Source organism: Oncorhynchus masou, chromosome 5 (genome assembly GCF_036934945.1).
Source record: "Oncorhynchus masou masou isolate Uvic2021 chromosome 5, UVic_Omas_1.1, whole genome shotgun sequence".
Lineage (NCBI taxonomy): Eukaryota > Metazoa > Chordata > Actinopteri > Salmoniformes > Salmonidae > Oncorhynchus > Oncorhynchus masou.
The window spans coordinates 49411211-49428308 of NC_088216.1; the positions used below are offsets into that span (position 1 = coordinate 49411211).

The 17098-nt window shown below is 43.1% G+C and overlaps 1 protein-coding gene across 2 annotated transcripts in view; it reads left to right on the top strand.

Annotated features, from left to right (window-relative positions):
- The window catches only part of LOC135539753 (calcium-dependent secretion activator 1-like), a 141054-nt gene extending 123967 nt beyond the window's left edge, over positions 1-17087 (top strand). Inside the window, exons 18-30 of one of the 2 annotated variants that reach the window (XM_064965844.1) lie at positions 579-685; positions 1391-1420; positions 3599-3755; positions 4758-4899; positions 5927-6091; positions 7770-7925; positions 10049-10196; positions 10310-10384; positions 10558-10641; positions 10783-10815; positions 11215-11322; positions 14238-14342; positions 15723-17087. In XM_064965844.1, coding sequence (XP_064821916.1) covers positions 579-685; positions 1391-1420; positions 3599-3755; positions 4758-4899; positions 5927-6091; positions 7770-7925; positions 10049-10196; positions 10310-10384; positions 10558-10641; positions 10783-10815; positions 11215-11322; positions 14238-14342; positions 15723-15899 — 1487 coding nt within the window. In that variant the 3' untranslated portion in view covers positions 15900-17087. The remainder of the gene's footprint in view (positions 1-578; positions 686-1390; positions 1421-3598; positions 3756-4757; positions 4900-5926; positions 6092-7769; positions 7926-10048; positions 10197-10309; positions 10385-10557; positions 10642-10782; positions 10816-11214; positions 11323-14237; positions 14343-15722) is intronic. The other variant, XM_064965845.1, reaches the window with a different exon arrangement.
- Positions 17088-17098: the final 11 nt, after the last annotated feature.

Genomic DNA, 17098 nt, shown 5'->3' on the forward strand with positions numbered 1-17098 from the left:
ATGTGGTATGATGAATTGACCAATATTATCTCTGTACAGTTCTATGTACAGTTCTATGTCCTCATTATTTCAAATTAATTTGAGCCGTCCAATTGAATGTTCTGATGTTTTGCTCATTTTGACACATTATCGTTAATGTTCTGACGACCTCATTTCACCACATTAAACTGTCCTAACAAATTTTATGTCAGCAGATGATATATCAAAAGACAGTGTCCAGATCCACCGGAGATCTTACAAACTCAACATCAATAATCCCAGGCAGCAAAAGCATTAAGAGCACAAGAGTATTTTGCATGATGAGTATAACAAAGATTTTGGTTTCTCTATGGGACAGATTTAGTCAGTCGATTCTACCTGACTGTTTTGGCCGATATCTCCTCACATTGACTGTCTACCGACAATGCCCCAGTGCCAGTTTATATTGCGTGCATGCTTTAGAAACCATATGACACAGCATAAGCACATACGTCTTTCGTTTCAACTATTTCTGGGCTTATCCATACAGATGGGAACTGTTAGCTACCCCTCTCTCTGCCTAACTAACCCCTTCCTTACCCCTAATCCTTCTGCTCCAGAGAACGTAGGCCGGTTAGTCACGCCCGCCAAAAAACTCGAGGACACTATTCGCCTGGCCGAGCTAGTCATAGAGGTCCTTCAGCAGAACCAGGAGCATCATGCGGAGGTGAGTGGGTAACTCCTCCTCTTCTCCTCCTCTCATCCCCTCTCTTTATCTATCTCACTTCTTTACCCCCTCCGACACCTGGGCACGGCGGAGGGAGCTAACCTATTCCTTCCTGACACCTGTTCATGTGTAGCGCTGTCTTTGTGCATGGGTAACTTAAAAAAAAAAATCTAATAAAAAATGTCATCAAAGGTTTAATACACGGGTGGAAATCCTTAATGGGAGATGAATAATGGATGTTAACATTGTACCAGTGCAATAAGGAGGCATTTTTAAAGTGGGAGAGTTGTGAAGTGTGCCGTTCCCTTCTCCACTGACTCAAAATTCATAACCCCAGTGGTGCAATGCTACATAAAACATTGGTTACCTTGAAAGATGGTAATGCCTGATTTGATTTCAGCTTATTGTGTACAGTAGAGTACAGAACATTACAGGTAGCTCTAATGTAGGCTAGCTGCTCCTAGTCATACAGTACAGTAGGTGAAGCATGCTCATTCAGTGTTACTTTAGCTGAGAAGCTGGAACATGAACTAGAAACATCACTAAATAGGTTTCCCTTTTCCTCTGTATTTGCCTAAAAGTATAATAAAATGAATGTAAAAGCATGATGAGCATGTATAGAAGATCTACAGGTGATCCTATGGGATCAATAAGATGAATGCAGATAAGCAGATGTATTCTATCTCTCTGACATATGCTTGACAGGCTGCAGTCACAAGTTCTGGAGATCAATCGGTACAGTATAATTATTTCTCTTTCTCCTCAGACCCATCACCAACCTCCTCTCCCTATCTATCGCATGTTGGCCTGCACAGAGGCTGCCCTTAGTGTTATAAGGCTGAGGGAAATCCACTAGAGAGGGTGGCTGTTGTGTGTGTTGGTTCAGAGACATCAGCTAACATGCTGACTGTAACGCACCGCCATACTATAGGCTGCACAACATCACTTTGATCATAGAGCATGTCCATGGGGCCATAGGGACTAGTCTTCTTCTCTCTAGCAGCATGTTGAAGTGACATATGCCACAGTATACTCTTTGTGGTTCTTTTAGGGTTTGATTGAATCCCCAAACTCCACCATGAACATAAATGTGTCTATCCTCTCCTTCCTCCATCCAGCTTTAAGTTCGGGTTTCAAATCGCGGTTCACTCTCTTTGAACATTTAGAACATTCCTCCTCCTTCCGGCTTTTCCTCTTCCATCTCTCTGCTTTCCCTCTTTCCGTCTAAGAATTGTTCCTCCACTCGTTAATCCTTTAAAGAAATGCTTGATGCTGTAGATACATTAATGTGACTATCCTCCCTGTGTTTTCACTGTCTGTATGATCGGTGATGTTCGCTCCCGGCAGGGCAAAGAGGTATGTGGTGAAGTTGAATGAGAACACCCCTCCCCCCTCTAACCCTCTAATGGTTTGTGCATGTCCAGTAGATGCCCTGCCCCCATTTCTCTGACTTGTTGGTACAGTCCAGGACTCCTCTTTTGTGCTTGTTGTATTGGGACTGTTGTGAATGATGGTGCCTGCTGCAGCACTGGAGTCTGTAACTTCTCTGGCTGAGACGGAGCACCAAGCTTGGGCATGTTTGTAGAGACCTGGGCCTTGCCTGTGTTCCTTTCCCCCAACATAGGATGGAGCATCCAGTTTACCTGTCCACCCCCCACCCCCCCATCCCCACCCACACCTCTCCCTGAGTCCACACTCTCCCCTGCCCTGTGTATGATGATGATAGTGATGATGATGATGATGGAGCACAGCTTGGTCTTCTGCCTGTACTGTAGTAGTCAGGCAGGGGGTGGGCATGTAAGTGGTCAGACAGGTAAGTGAGGACCTGACTGCAGTGCAGTCCCCCTGCCCTGTGCTGGCTATAGTCCCTCTATGGCAGATGTTTTTCCAGGGGTATCGATTCGATATGGAATAAAAGCATGCAGCATAACAGGAATGATTATTCGTCCTGTCAAGTTTTTCCAACAATGAGCAGATAACCCAGACTGCAAGCACAGCAGCAACATCGATAGAAGCAGAAAGGTCAATGGAAATAGACATGGTAAAAATACCTCTTTCTGGCCCACTAAGTACCAGCGTTTACTCTAACTAGTCGTCCCAAAATATCTGGGAAAACAATATCAAGAACACTGGTTTGTCCAGAAATTGTCCCTCTGGAAACCCTGTAGCTAGTAGAGAAGCTATGTGCTGCAGTCTGCGGTCGGTGTGCCTACTTCCTGTTATATGGCTGAGAGCAGTGCATGGACATGACCCGTGTCACATTCACATCTAAACGAGGAGTGTTCTGTTGGTATGGCAACGATGTGAATGGTGGAAACGCGAGGTCCTTCCTGGTCCTGTTGAGCATGTAGGGACTTATCCACCTCAGTCTGCATGAGAAAAGGCACCCCCCCCCCCCCGGCTGTGACCCTCCCTCAATCTAGAGTTATCTGATCAATGGATAGAACAGAATGGATCAGCTTCATGATATTATTATGCTATTACTGGCTTTGTGTATAAATGTATTGTAAAATGGTTCTCACATTGGTGGGAGGTTATCTAAGGTTTCAATTAGCCCCAATCCCTTTAGTCTTCACCAGAAAGAGCTGTGGATTGGTTTTACTCATTCTTGGAGAACACATGGGTTTGCAAGGCTACAGACAACCATTGCTATAGTTAACTGCATACAATCACTACATTTAATGGTCCACCTACCTACACATGATATATCAGTCCACAGTGCTATGCTGGCGTGGGTTTGTTAGAGCTCTGATTAGCTCCAGTATGTGTGTGATCCTCCCAAGTCTGCTCTGCTCCCTCCCTGTCCTGCCTGCTCTACCCCACATCCTCACACCCTGACTGGGGCTTGTGTTGACCGTTCACCCCCTCCTTGGTTCTGTCCCTGTCCTGTCCGTGGTATCTGTGTGTGTCTAGGCCTTTGCCTGGTGGTCTGACCTGATGACGGAGCACGCTGAGACCTTCCTGGCTATGTACGCTGTGGACATGGACGCTGCTCTGGAAATCCAGTCTCCTGAGAGCTGGGACAGCTTCCCTCTCTTCCAGCTGCTCAACGACTTCCTCCGCACTGACTGTATGTTTCATGCTTCTCTTCTATATACAACAATGGCTTTCTCCATCCAATAAACATTAAGGAACAAGTTGGACTTGGAATGTGAAAGGGCTTAATCACCCATTCAAAAGTTTTTACCCACCTTAAATAGCTAAAAGTGGTTCTAGCCCCCCCTCCCCAGATAGGCGTAGGATAGGTAAAGGAGGATACCTAGTCAGTTGTACAACTGCATGCATTCAACTGAAATGTGTATTCTGCATTTAAACCAACCCCTCTAAATCAGAGAGTTGCGGGGGACTGCCTTTATCAACATCCAGGTGGGCTGGGGACAGCATTGAGTCATCAGGCCAGGTAATCCTGAGGCATGGTCCTAGGTCCCAGGGCTCAGGTCCTCAGAGAGAGCGAGGAGAGGAGCGAAAGAAAGAAAGAAAGAAAGAAAGAAAGAAAGAAAGAGAGAAAGAGAGAGAGAGAGAGAGAGAGAGAGAGAATTAGAGAGAGCATACTTAAATTCTCCACAAGACACCGGATAAGACAGGAGAAATACTAGATTTAAAACACTGACCCTAGCCCCCCGACACATAAACTATTGCAGCATAAATACTGGAGACTGAGACGAGAGGTCAGGAGACACTGTGGCCCCGTCCGACGATACCCCCGGACAGGGCCAAACAGGTAGGAATATAACCCCACCCACTTTGCCAAAGCACAGCCACCACACCACTAGAGGGATATCTTCAACCACAGATTTACCATCCTGAGACAAGGCCGAGTATAGTAAAACAATAAAACACACACTGTACTGTGGCGCACCCACACGGCTTGTCCTGCGCCTCTGAGAGGTTTATGCTATAACATCAATAACGGTGTTCTCTCTCTCTCTCTCTCTCTCTCTCTCTCTCTCTCTCTCTCTTCTGCCTAGATAACTTCCCCTCTGTAGTGTTTATAGCAATAATAACAATCTAACCATATAACAATATATATGTATTTATAATCTCTCTATTCTCTCTCTTCTTCTGCTTCTAGATCACCTGTGCAATGGGAAATTCCACAAACACCTGCAGGACCTCTATGCTCCCCTGGTGGTTAGATATGTAGACCTGATGGAGTCCTCCATCGCTCAGTCTATCACCAGGGGCTTTGAGGGAGAGTCCTGGGTGCCTGTAAAGTAAGGGGCCGTCCTTCCTCACACTAACTGTCTAGACTAGGAGAGGCCAGGAGAGAGACACTCCTACAAGACTACTATATTTAGGAGAGCAGTCATGTTGTTCACTCCTTATTGACTGCCTCAGAAAACTCCTCAGCCAGAACAGTTTGAGGAGAGTAATAGATAAGGAGTTTATTTTCTGATAAGGAAAACCTATCCCAAAAGGCATCCATAAAACGTTTATTAGGAGACATAGGTCTCGGAAATGAGTTTTTCGAACTCCAGAAACAAATTAAACCTGAATATGATGGTAGCTATGACTCGTACGGTATTATTAAAATAAATATTAGTTTTGTGATTGGAAGCTTCAAGCTTTCGCGGATAATGTGCGGTAAACTTGCAAAAGTGCAACAGGCAATACTGTGCCACATTCGGGACCCTCATCCCAGACGAGGTCGCATGTAGTTTAGTTGAAGTCAATCTCCAATATTTCCATCCTTTTGTTTTGTGGACTAACCCTCATAGTGTGTGCTTTGAAATGTCACTAGGGATAGAAGCTCTCCAGTGTATTTTGTGTTGCTAATTTTCTCTTTTTCACTTTACAACCAATACTTATTGATTTGTCATGCCATTTACATTTGCGTTGCTTTCTTTTAAATGAAGCTTTTTTACAAAGCTCTAAACCTCAAAGGAAAATACATATTTATAGACAATAGGTCTTTTGGATAACTTTGCTGTTTTGCCTTACTGCTCCTTTTTTATATATATATGTATATGTGCATACAATCCACCGCTTATTCTGAATGTAGTAGGTCCTCTTTTTGTATGTGCTTCAGAAAGAAACTGCTTCTCTAACCGTTGCTCTTGTCTATGTGTTACTTTTACATATTATGTCGGAAGATGCTCCGTTTCTTTGTGTGACTTTTCCTCTTGTGTTCTGGATTTGATTACTTTTACTGCACAGTTTCACATGGCTTTGAACTGCGGCAGCATCTACATTACCACTGTTCTGGATTTATTTTGTTCTTTTTGTCTGTCTCTTCTGCAGGAGTTTGACAAGTAATCTGCCCAATGTGAATCTCCAAATACCAAATGTCAACCTCCAAATTCCCAAAGTACCAAATCTGCCGCCAGTAGCAGGACTATCAGTTAACCTTCCAACAATGCCTAGTTTTTCCACCCCGACATGGATGGCTGCTATCTATGACCCTGAGTGTGTATTCAACTAGTTCACCTTAGATTTATGTACATCAGCATCGTGTTGCCTTGGTATGAAGATGTCCCCTAGATCCCCTTGTTGCAGGTCATTGACAATAGAAGGCCAAATTAAAATATTGATTTAGATTTTGAAATGTCTTTGCCAATGACCTGCTTAGGCATTATGTGAGGGAAGATAGCTTTGTTTCTCAACTACATAGGCTAGTGCACACCACACACATTACAGACACATTACAGATACCATACCGTTCCTCAAATAACATCTGGAGTAAACAGTCTTTACCGATCATATCATGTTCATGCCAAGAGCACTGCAAGGGGGTTAAGGACAGTAGTTTAGGCTTGTTTCAAGTTTAGACTTGTTTGTTCTTGAAATGAGTGGCTATTTGACAAGCTCTCATTTCCTCTCAACATGCATGCAGTTGAGCTGTGAGGTATAGAGATACAGATCCAAACCATGTTTCACTGGAGGTTTTGGGCTTGTTGCACTGAAATTTATTGTGACAGTGGACATTATGATAATCTGGAATTTTCTGTCCAATGTGTATCTCTCCGCCTCTCTCCTACAGTTTTCACTAGCTGTAAAGAATGCAGTGGTTAGTCCGTAGTGCTCATGAAAAGTTGACTGTACCAGTGATTGCTTATGGAAGGTACAGTTGAACATCGCATCAGCACCCTGTATGAATACTGCTGGTCCTGGCTCACATGACTGTCTGTGGCCAGTGGGATAGGGTGGGCGGGGCCAGGTGGTCAAAGGGTGGGATCATAGAAATTGAATCACAAGAATGGACATCCCCATTCTAGTCAATGGGTATTTCTGTTCTAGTGGTTTTATTTCTATGGTTGGGGTGGGTAAGTGGGTAGAGATTCTACCCGGTGGTAACTGGGTGGGTGGATTGTTCGCTCAATGCTCTGAAGCAACCACCACTTCAGTGCAGCTGGCATCCAACGCAGTAGAGATCTGCCCCCTCTCCTGTCCTCCTTTCCTCTTCTCCTCCTTCTTCTTTTCCTGCATCCCTCTATCCCAGTCAGCTCTACCCAGGATAGCAGCACCTTCAGACAGGACTGCATGGTGTGTTTAATAGCTACTGTACAATAGGATCCCCACCCAGTATCACCAGCCTGAGGACATGGGGGGTGAGAGAGTGGGCTGCTCTTTTTGAGTTTTATTTTCTGTGATTGATCACGTATACTCCAAACAAATCCAAGTTCAATAGAGATAAATGAAACCTACGTTTGAACACACAATGATAGCCATGTTTCAGGACACGCCCTCCCTCACCTCTCCACTCCCCTGTGTTGCATTACAGACACAAGTCAGTGTGTGCGATATCTGCAGGGACTATCCTGCATGAACCCACTCCACACCTAAAAGGCTATTCATAACCAGGTGCTACAGCATGGTTATTGAAATGTTATTTTCAACCCTGTCCTCTTATTCTTCCCATACACTGGCTCTGTCTAAAGTGATGATATGTTATTTATAATTGAAGTTAGTATGAGGGAAATGACTCTGAAACAGTCGGCTGGTGTGTGGTCAGAATAAAGGACCTTTGACCACAGTGTTGATATGTGGATGACCAGCATCCTCATCTACACCCCCCTGACCCCTCTATCTTCTGTGACCTTTGGTTTCTGACCTGTGTGTGTTTGGGTGTACCGTGGCCGTGCAGCAATGGCTCTGGGACGTCAGAGGACCTGTTCTGGAAGCTGGAGGCCCTACAGACCTTCATCAGGGACCTACACTGGCCCGAGGAGGAGTTCGCCAAACACCTGGAGAACCGCATGAAGCTCATGTCCAGCGACATGATTGAGAATTGCGTCAAACGGTGTGTGTGTGTGTGTGTGTGTACTGTATGTCAGGGTGTGTTATTATCTGTGTGTTGTGTCGATATTGGTGTGTGTGGGTGTCGGTGTCTGTGTTAATTTCGTCAACAATAACTATGACGAGAAGTACTTTTTCCAGACTAAAACTATGACGATAACGAGACGTGATGCCTTGGGGGAAAAAAACAATAATTATTACAAATTACTTTTCATTTTAGTCAAGGAAAATGTGATAAGACGAGACTTCCAAGTGAGACGAATGGACATTTTTATTTGACATGAAACTCCTTTTCATCTGTTTTGTCCAATCATAAGCATGCATGCAGAATATTCAATGCAATCCTCTCATTGAAAGAATTGACATCTTTCAGTTGCGTGGTCTGATTGAGCTGATCTGATCTGCCCTGCTCTCACCCACACAGCTCCCAGGCGGTCACTTCAGTCACTTGTCAATCTTTTGAAGTGATGCGAAGCCAGGACACTTGACTTGTAACTAACCTCAACTAGAAACAATGTTTATGGCCTCCCGAGTGGTGCAGTGGTTTAAGGCATTGCAGTGCTTGATGTGTCACCACAGACCCTTCTTTGATACTTGGCTGTGTCACAACCAGCCATGACCGGGAGTCCCATAGGGACTACAGACCCTCATTCGATCCCAGGATGTGTCACAACCGGCCGTGACAGGGAGTCCCATAGGGCGGCACACAATTGGCCCAACGCTGTCTGTGTTAGGGGAGGGTTTGGCTCATCACGCTTTAGTGACTCCTTGTGGTGGTCCGGGCTCCTGCAGGCTGACTTTGGTCGTTAGTTGAATGGTGTTTCCTCTGATACATGCTTCCGGGTTAAGCGGATGGGGTGTTAAGAAGCGCGTCATGTTTCCCAGAACGCATGGCTCGACCTTCACCTCTCCCGAGCCCGTTGGGGAGTTGCAGTGATGAGACAAGGTCATAAAAGGGGGGTAACAATGTTTACTCTCTCTTACTTTCATGTAGGCTATTTTTATTTTGAATAAATAACATGTGCGCTGTTATGTATTCATTTGTGTTGCCTAATCTTGCGCCACAGTCAGCAAATGCGAGTTGTGGTTGCTTTTTCCCTATGGAAAAAACAAATGCCATTTGTTGACTATTAGGAGTACAGTAATACTTCTGGCATTTTAGGAAAGCTCAAATTATTCCATTTTCAAGAAAACCACTGTTATTTACCACCCTTGACGGCTATGATGGGGAGGAAATCAAAGCTGTAAATTGTTTAACCTGTAGCCAAGGCTTTGTACCCTATATGGTACAATATAGCTGTCATGGGTTACAATCTGCCACAATATCAATGTAGGCAGCGAAGGAACACAAGGGCCTAGTCAGAAAAGGTTATCTAAATGTGAACATGATAAAGCCAGAGGTAGCCTAAATATTCATGTTTTATTTTTTTATTTGATTTATTATTTATTACAAAGAACACAAGGAAGGGGTAACATTAAAGTATTATAACATGAAGGACAAACAATACAGCATCAAGACACTATCAAACATGTATGAGACTTTCCGCAACAGAGCCATCCTTATTGTGTGAGGGTGTTTGTGTATGATAGTGGTGTAAAATATACGTCATAGTGTCCTTTTTCATGATCACAACCTTGTGAAACCCGAACCCTCCAAGATCCCCCTACAGTTCCCCAATAGCTGTCCCTCAACCATTTGAGATGAGAATGAGAATTGAATGAGAATGTGTGTATATGCTTGTATACAAACACCTGCACGGCATCAGCCTCAGGCAAACCGGCATTAGTTGTAAAAACACTGCCACGTAGTGTCATTCAAATGTACTAATATTCATTATTTAACAGAAAGAAACTGCGCTGACTATTACAAGACTAAAATAGCTGTGACAAGACTAAAATTGTCATGAGTTTTAGTCGACTGACAATAACTAAAACTAACGAAGGATGAAATGACTCAAATGTGACTAAGGCTAAAATGTATTTTAAGACTAAAACTAAAATGGCTGCCAAAATGAACACTGGTGTGTGGTGTTGTGTGTGTCTCTCGATCATGTGGCTGGACATGAGCCTCTGCCTCAAATTAAATACCATACATGACATAGAGATGTTCCCTGACGTGTATTGCAGCACTAGGATGGCATTTGAGTCCAAGCTGGCAAAGAGCAGCAGGGGTACAGACTTCCGCATCTCCGCAGCAATATGCACCATGTTCAATGTGATGGTGGACGCAAAGGACCAGTCTTCCAAGCTGTGTGCCATGGAGATGGGCCAGGAGGTAAGACTGTGGCACTACCAATGCAAAGGTTGTGGGGTCAATTCCCAGAAGGGATCACCTACTAGAACTGCACCACGCAAATAGATGAAATGTGTGTTAAATATGTCTTTCAGAAACAGTATCACACCCAGATAGATGAACTGATTGAGGAGAGTGTAAAGGACATGATCCAACTCATGGTGGCAAAGGTACACTTAGTTTTTCTTCTTGTCCTCCCTGATGATACATAACTCGTATTGTGGTTGGGCCTCGTAGTGCTTTGTAGCACTAGAAATGTAGACCAAGGTGATTTGCAGTCTGGGATAAATGTTGTTATTATTCGTTTGTTTTTTTATTGTTGTTTGCGTGTCCCACTTCTCAGTTTGTGGTTATTCTGGAGGGTCTGTTGGCCAAGATCTCCCGATACGATGAAGGCACTCTATTCTCATCGTTCATGTCATTCACGGTAAGACAAGGCTTCTCTGCTGTACCGCCTCCAATATCATACCAGATGGCACAATGCTTCCGTCAATTATTCGAGGTATACCGGTGACTGCAAATGATGGAATTGTCACATTGTCTTGTCACAATCTGCCTGTAATTTCAGGTGAAAGCTGCCTCAAAGTATGTGGACGTCCCTGTAAGTGTGCCACGGTCCCAGTCGAAAGCTATGTAGTCAGAAAGGAAGTACTTATTGTTTCCTTAATTCAAATCAAAATACATTCTCGTGTGTTTGGGGTGATTTAACTGTACAGTGCATAGCTGATACCTTCTTCCCACGTAACCCTTTGCCACTGCCCCTCCCGCCCTGCCTCTTATGTCTTTAACACTATTGCACTGTGTGAGTCTGTATAAAGTACATCACATCCTTATTTAATTGAATCGAGTTTTCTACATTTTTCAATGATATTTGTCATGTAATTCTCAATAAATGTCTACAATCTGCATGCCCGTACACGTGACTAATAAACCTCAATATAATCTAAATCGGATTATAAATGACAGATTTACAACGTCTATGTTTCTGGTGTGTTTGCAGAAGCCTGGGATGGACGTTGCCGATGGTTATGTCACCTGTGTCCGCCATTCTCAGGACATTCTACGAGATAAGGTCAATGAGGAGGTGTATATAGAAAGGTTATTTGATGTAAGTAAGATGCCGTCTCCCCCTGACCAATAGGGAGGGAGCTTTCCAGAATGTGGCAAAACAATTGTGACAGGAAAGGGATATTATATGTCACATTTTAAGACCAGGCGCTGTGTGTATTCCTACCACAGCCTGGATTAGAAGAGGCTCGTGTTTTATTATCTTCCTCTATAGGCTTTTCTCCTCGTCTCTCTATCTCTTCTTCTCTGTTCTCTGAACCTCTGCTCCTGCCCACTCTATTCTGGTGTGCATCGCCACAGTGCTTTTGGACCTTTGTGGATTGGTTGGATCACTTTTGTTTACAAGCAAAGAGTCCAAGCAAGCACCATCGGGCAGGATTATCGAAAGCAGTGCTCTCTGGGTAAAGAAAGATAAAGAAATGATGTACAGGTCATCGAATAAACTCCAACACTAGGATACATCATAACCAACTTTCCCTTTTTGTCTAAGTAATACTAAATAATATACAGTATTTTTAAGCGGTCTTGCAAAGCAAAAGCCAATGATATGAGAGCACTGTCTTACAAGCACATAATCCTTATGTGGTACATTAGAAATAATGTGTCCACCATTTTCGTGAGGTGTACTACGGTGACGTGTGTTTGCTTCATACCCCTGAAATGTATAAACTGTACAGTATTGTGGTGCACAGGTGTATGTGTGTGTGTGTGTGTGTGTGTGTGTGTGTGTGTGTGTGTGTGTGTTGGCTTTGTTTTTTTGAAAGGCGTGTGGCAATGTGCTGGAGTCGTTTAGTACGTGTGTTGGCTGTGTATTAGTGTATTTGAGAGTATGTGATACTTTGTGCAGTAGCCTACTGTTCCTGCGCTGTCACTGTGTGTGTGTTGGCTTTGAGTGTTTGTGATGTGTGCTGTTATGTGCTAGAATGGTGTGTATTTTGTGTTTGCAAGGTGTGATGTACTACTGTGAAGCGTGTTTAATTCCATCTTTAAGGTCAACACTGACTGTCCCTGTCGCTCTCCTTGTGTTTCCACACTGCTTAAGAGTACAGCCCCTCCTCCTCACTGTTTCTGATGTGTGATTGTGTAGCTGGCTCTAACCTGGCCTTACCCAGCACTACCACGTTTGACTGTTTCATGTCTTTTGAGCTGTGGATGTTTTGGTTTTAAATGTTGTATTTCCATTAGTTTTGGAGTGTCTTTGATGATTAAGTTTTGTTTTATTGAACATTATTTTCCCTCCTAATGCTATTATATTCAATCCACCTCTTTGCATGTAGTATCTCTGCTGCGTCTCTCTCTCTCTCTCTCTCTCTCTCTCTCTCTCTCTCTCTCTCTCTCTCTTTCTATTCACTCTCTCAATTACTTTCTTTCTTTCTTTATTAACCCCATAACTCCTGCCGCCTCCTCTTTTCTTCAAAAAAGTGGCACTTATCTCTAATGTCGCGTTGTTTTAGCACATTATGTTGATAAGGCATGATTTCAAGTCAAATAATCTTCCTGTGTACATCTTCTAGCATGACCTTCCACCTCTAAGAGTTATGCCTCAGTCATACTACACATACAGCCCACCAACCGCACGCACGCACTCACCCAGCCACCCACGAAGCCACCAAACCCACCTTCCTTCCAGGTCTGCATGCACTGCACGCACATACTGTAGGCTCAACTCGACAGTGTGAAGTGGACAGGCATCCATCCGCTAAAATCTGACCTCAAGCGTCAAGCCAAAACCTCCTGACCAACCAGTCATCTCTACAGGACAAAAACCAACCTGGTTACAATCAAATTAGAGCTAGGGCAATTAGACCAATCAAACTAACAAAAGAAACAACCAAGCCAGGTCCAATCGTAGCCCTTCAGGTCTTTCATTCCTGGCCCTGCCTACTCACTCCACATGACTCAAAGTTCATTTTTCTTTTTCTGGACGTTCGAAGGAGGACGACAGTTTCCTATCTTCCTTGGTTCATCACTCTTCTTCTCTCGTGTGCTGTTCTCTTATAACTTGCTCTCTACTATGAATCATCTGGGTCAATCTTATTCTACACTCTGAATGAATGAAACATTCTTCAAATAAGGTATAAGAAAATAGCACAACTGTCTGCTCCTTGCCTGCCTAACCATTTACTCACTTTGTCATTATGATTTCATTTCGGGCAAATGATCGAGTTGAAACGAGACTGTGAAGTTACAGTATGTAGAATGAATGTTCTACGATGTTGTCGTGTTGCTTATGTGTATTGAAGAACCTTCACAAGGCTTTAGTGCTGGTCTAGATCATTTGAAGTAAAGCATTTATGATATATTCAGATCCCCTTACAATATACTGTACAAATGGGTATGGGTATGGGTATGCCATATTATGTTTAGTTTAGACATTTACCTACTAAGAACAACTTGTGTCAAGTAGATATTTCTGTCCCTGATTGTACTGGAGACAGAAAGTTTGTGCCAGAAAACATGAACATTTTATAGTTGTAATGTCTAGCTAGCACTACTAATATACCCTGGCAATTTATTAATCATTTCATTGTTTCCCTCGGATTTACTTAGTGCCATGCAGTGCTTGGAAAAATGGGAATTCTGAAAGAATTAATTGCCTTTTTTCCTGAAATAAGTATTTTATGCATGTTCATTGTGTTTATTTCTCCACTGCAGAGTGTGTGTGTGTGTGTGTGTGTGTGTGTGTGTGTGTGTGTGTGTTTTTTTTTCTCGAAATATCTGTGTTGTCTTTCCTGGAAAATACTGTAAATGTCTGTGTGTGTTAGGTGTCGGAAAGTACTTCGCTATGTGTTAGTGTGTTTTGCTTGTAAGACGTGTGTGTGTGTGTGTGTTCACTAGAGAACATATCAAGCTGCATCTTGATATGCAGAGAGCTCTAGTTTGTGCTTGTTTGTGTTTGCGTCTACGTGTGTGTGTGTCTTTTGCTGGAGAACGCTGTGTTTGTGTGTGTTGCAGCAATGGTACACAGCCACCATGAACCTACTGGGGACCTGGCTCACTGAGCGCATGGACCAGCAGCTCCATCTCTACCAGCTCAAGATCCTCATCAGGATCGTCAAGGTAACTCACTGCCAGGGTAGGGGTTGATAATCTGCACTGTATCTCAGCTATTGTAACTATTTTGACACAAGTGTCGCTTTATTTGATAGCAAAATGGGAAGATGATTGAAAATGTACACTGAAAACATGTCAAGGTAACACAAGCCTTGTGCTCACACTGCAGGCCTTAATGCTCAAATCAGCTTTGGAATACTGACTGTCCAAACAGCAAGTTACAAGTGACAATTGGATTTGTGTGTTCAGACTAGTCATTTGCTCTCATGGCTACGCTAGTTGTCATGGTAATGGCAGGTGTGCGTGTGCAATGGTGTAGCCTGATTGGTCGTGGCGGTGCTCATGCTTTCTGTCACTCAGAAGTTGTTGTGTCGCAAGCTAATGTGATAACAATGTCTGCCATGGAAGTCTCCCAGCTGCTTTGAATATTTGAAATCATAGTGTAAGAACACATTTAAATTCCTTAAAGGATAAGATGATCCAACGTTCAGAACAGTAACGAGCATGCTAGCTAGCTGTTTAGCTTTCTAGCACATTCACTCATTTATTTGTAAACAATTAACAAGCTAGTTAGTAGGGTTGAGTGGTATTCAGATTTTCATGGCGTCATATTGTCTCTGTAACATACCAGGTTATACGCTGTTACCGAATGTGCACTCAATAGGCGCAACTTTTTTAGTGCACTAAAAAAGGGTTCTTGATCCAGGAGGGGATTGAATGTCTCTGCAGTAGCCAAGAAGCTGGATCTTGACAGCTAACCACTTAGCTTGCACGTCAGCAAATCAAATGCACAGCTGGAGCCCTCGGCTGGATATAATTTATTTGACACATCTTGGATTCCTTATAGTTATACTTAACTTATAAACAGTGGCGCAGGACACACCCCCGCCGTCGGTATATCGACGGTATAAACGGTATATCGCCTAAGCCTATTAGTTAGCTACCACATGTTCTTGTCAAACTGTCAGCAGAGTAGCTAGCAGGCAACAAGATATGCAAAATAACAGTCTTTAAAACTAATTCATCAGATTTGACTGTTCAGACACAAGTTGCATGACCAGGAATCAGATTTGTATGAAATGTGGCTTGATATATCTGATTCCATGTGCTTTTTGGTTATTCAGACTGCAGGAAAAATATCCATTCGAATCGGATATGACATAAAATGGGATAGAGTCACTTCAAACTGCCAGTATGAACATGGCTAAAATGGTGTGGTAGGGGTTAATAGTGCATTGTAGAGACCCTCATATATTTTATATTCACTGTCATTGATTACCATAGCGTCTACCTGTAACTCAGTGGCACAAGTTATTTGTCGAGCCTTTAGCTACTTCATCCCTCTATACTTGCTAATCGCCCTCTTAATCATCCATCTCCTTGTAGAAAAAGTACCGTGACTTCCGTCTGCAGGGGGTGCTAGACTCCACGCTGAACAGTAAGATGTATGACACTGTGAGGAACAGGCTGACCCTGGAGGAGGCCAACGCATCCATGAAAGAGGGAGGCATGGGGGGCATCTCCATGAAGGATAGCGACGAAGAGGACGAAGACGATGACTAGAGTTGCAGCGCCGCCTGACCTCAGAACTGGCACGACACCTCCCTTACCCCCCCCCCCCCCGTCTCCACTCCCGACCCCCGATCCTCTACTCTCACATGACTTAGCCTGGTAACCAATGCATGTACCAACTCTGTTACTCAGACAGCCACTTTAGGTCCTCCTTGTCATCTCAAAATGCCCATGAAGGACCTATAATAAACAATAAAAATAGTAATTACTATGCTGAGGAAAAATAATACAAATAAATATGTTGAAAAAATAAACCATGAATGACAGTTTAGCTGTGTCATGATGAAGATAGCACTGATGATATCTTTGACTCATTGATTTCTAAATTCATTTCTGTGTTCCTAAGCAATATGGAGTACCATTTGTTTGACAATGTTGAGTGAGATTATTAGGTGTGTCCCTGTCCAATGCAAACCTATATCGCGCTTCTTTGTTGTATTCTACATTCATTATAATGGTACATTGTTGTGACGATGAGTGTATAGACCCTTTTCTTTGTATTGACTATCTTTAAGTGGATGCCAACTGCTTCAAACTGAAAATGACCCTCTGTATTTAAGTTCAATGCTGTTTAGGATAAGCATCTCGTCTACTCACTCTACTGTACTCTCAGCACCATTAAATGTTCTAGCCCGTCTGTTCCTCATCTGTGTCAATGCTCTGTGACCTCATCTTTCACCCTATCACTAACGAGACATCGTCCAGCAGCCATCTTGAACTAAAATGAGTGGGTATTCTGGAAATGCAATATTCTCAAAGCTCCATTTTGATATCTTGTTGGAGATTTATATTTTTCTTTCTACATTGTTGAAACGACCTTGAAACAGGTTCTAATCAAATTTTAAATTTAGTTGCACGTTTACAGAGAAAAGAGAGCTGAAAAAAAAAAGTTTTTTTTATTTACCAAAATGAAAGTGGGTCTGTCTTTTTAGTTTTATTACGTATTTGATTAGAATGAGATGTGTGGCATTTCTTTGGGTCTCACTGTTGTTTTGTATATACACCGCTGTACATTGCATTCTGAGCCAACACTGCATGCCCGTGGGTCCCCACCCTCTCCGAATGCTTTCCGTTTTGTGTGACAATTAGCTGGTGGATTAATTCTTGCTTTTGCCTTATGAAAGCCAACAGTTGTAATATGCAAGAGCTGTGGCCTCTAAATAAAATGACTGTACAAATACACAATTGTT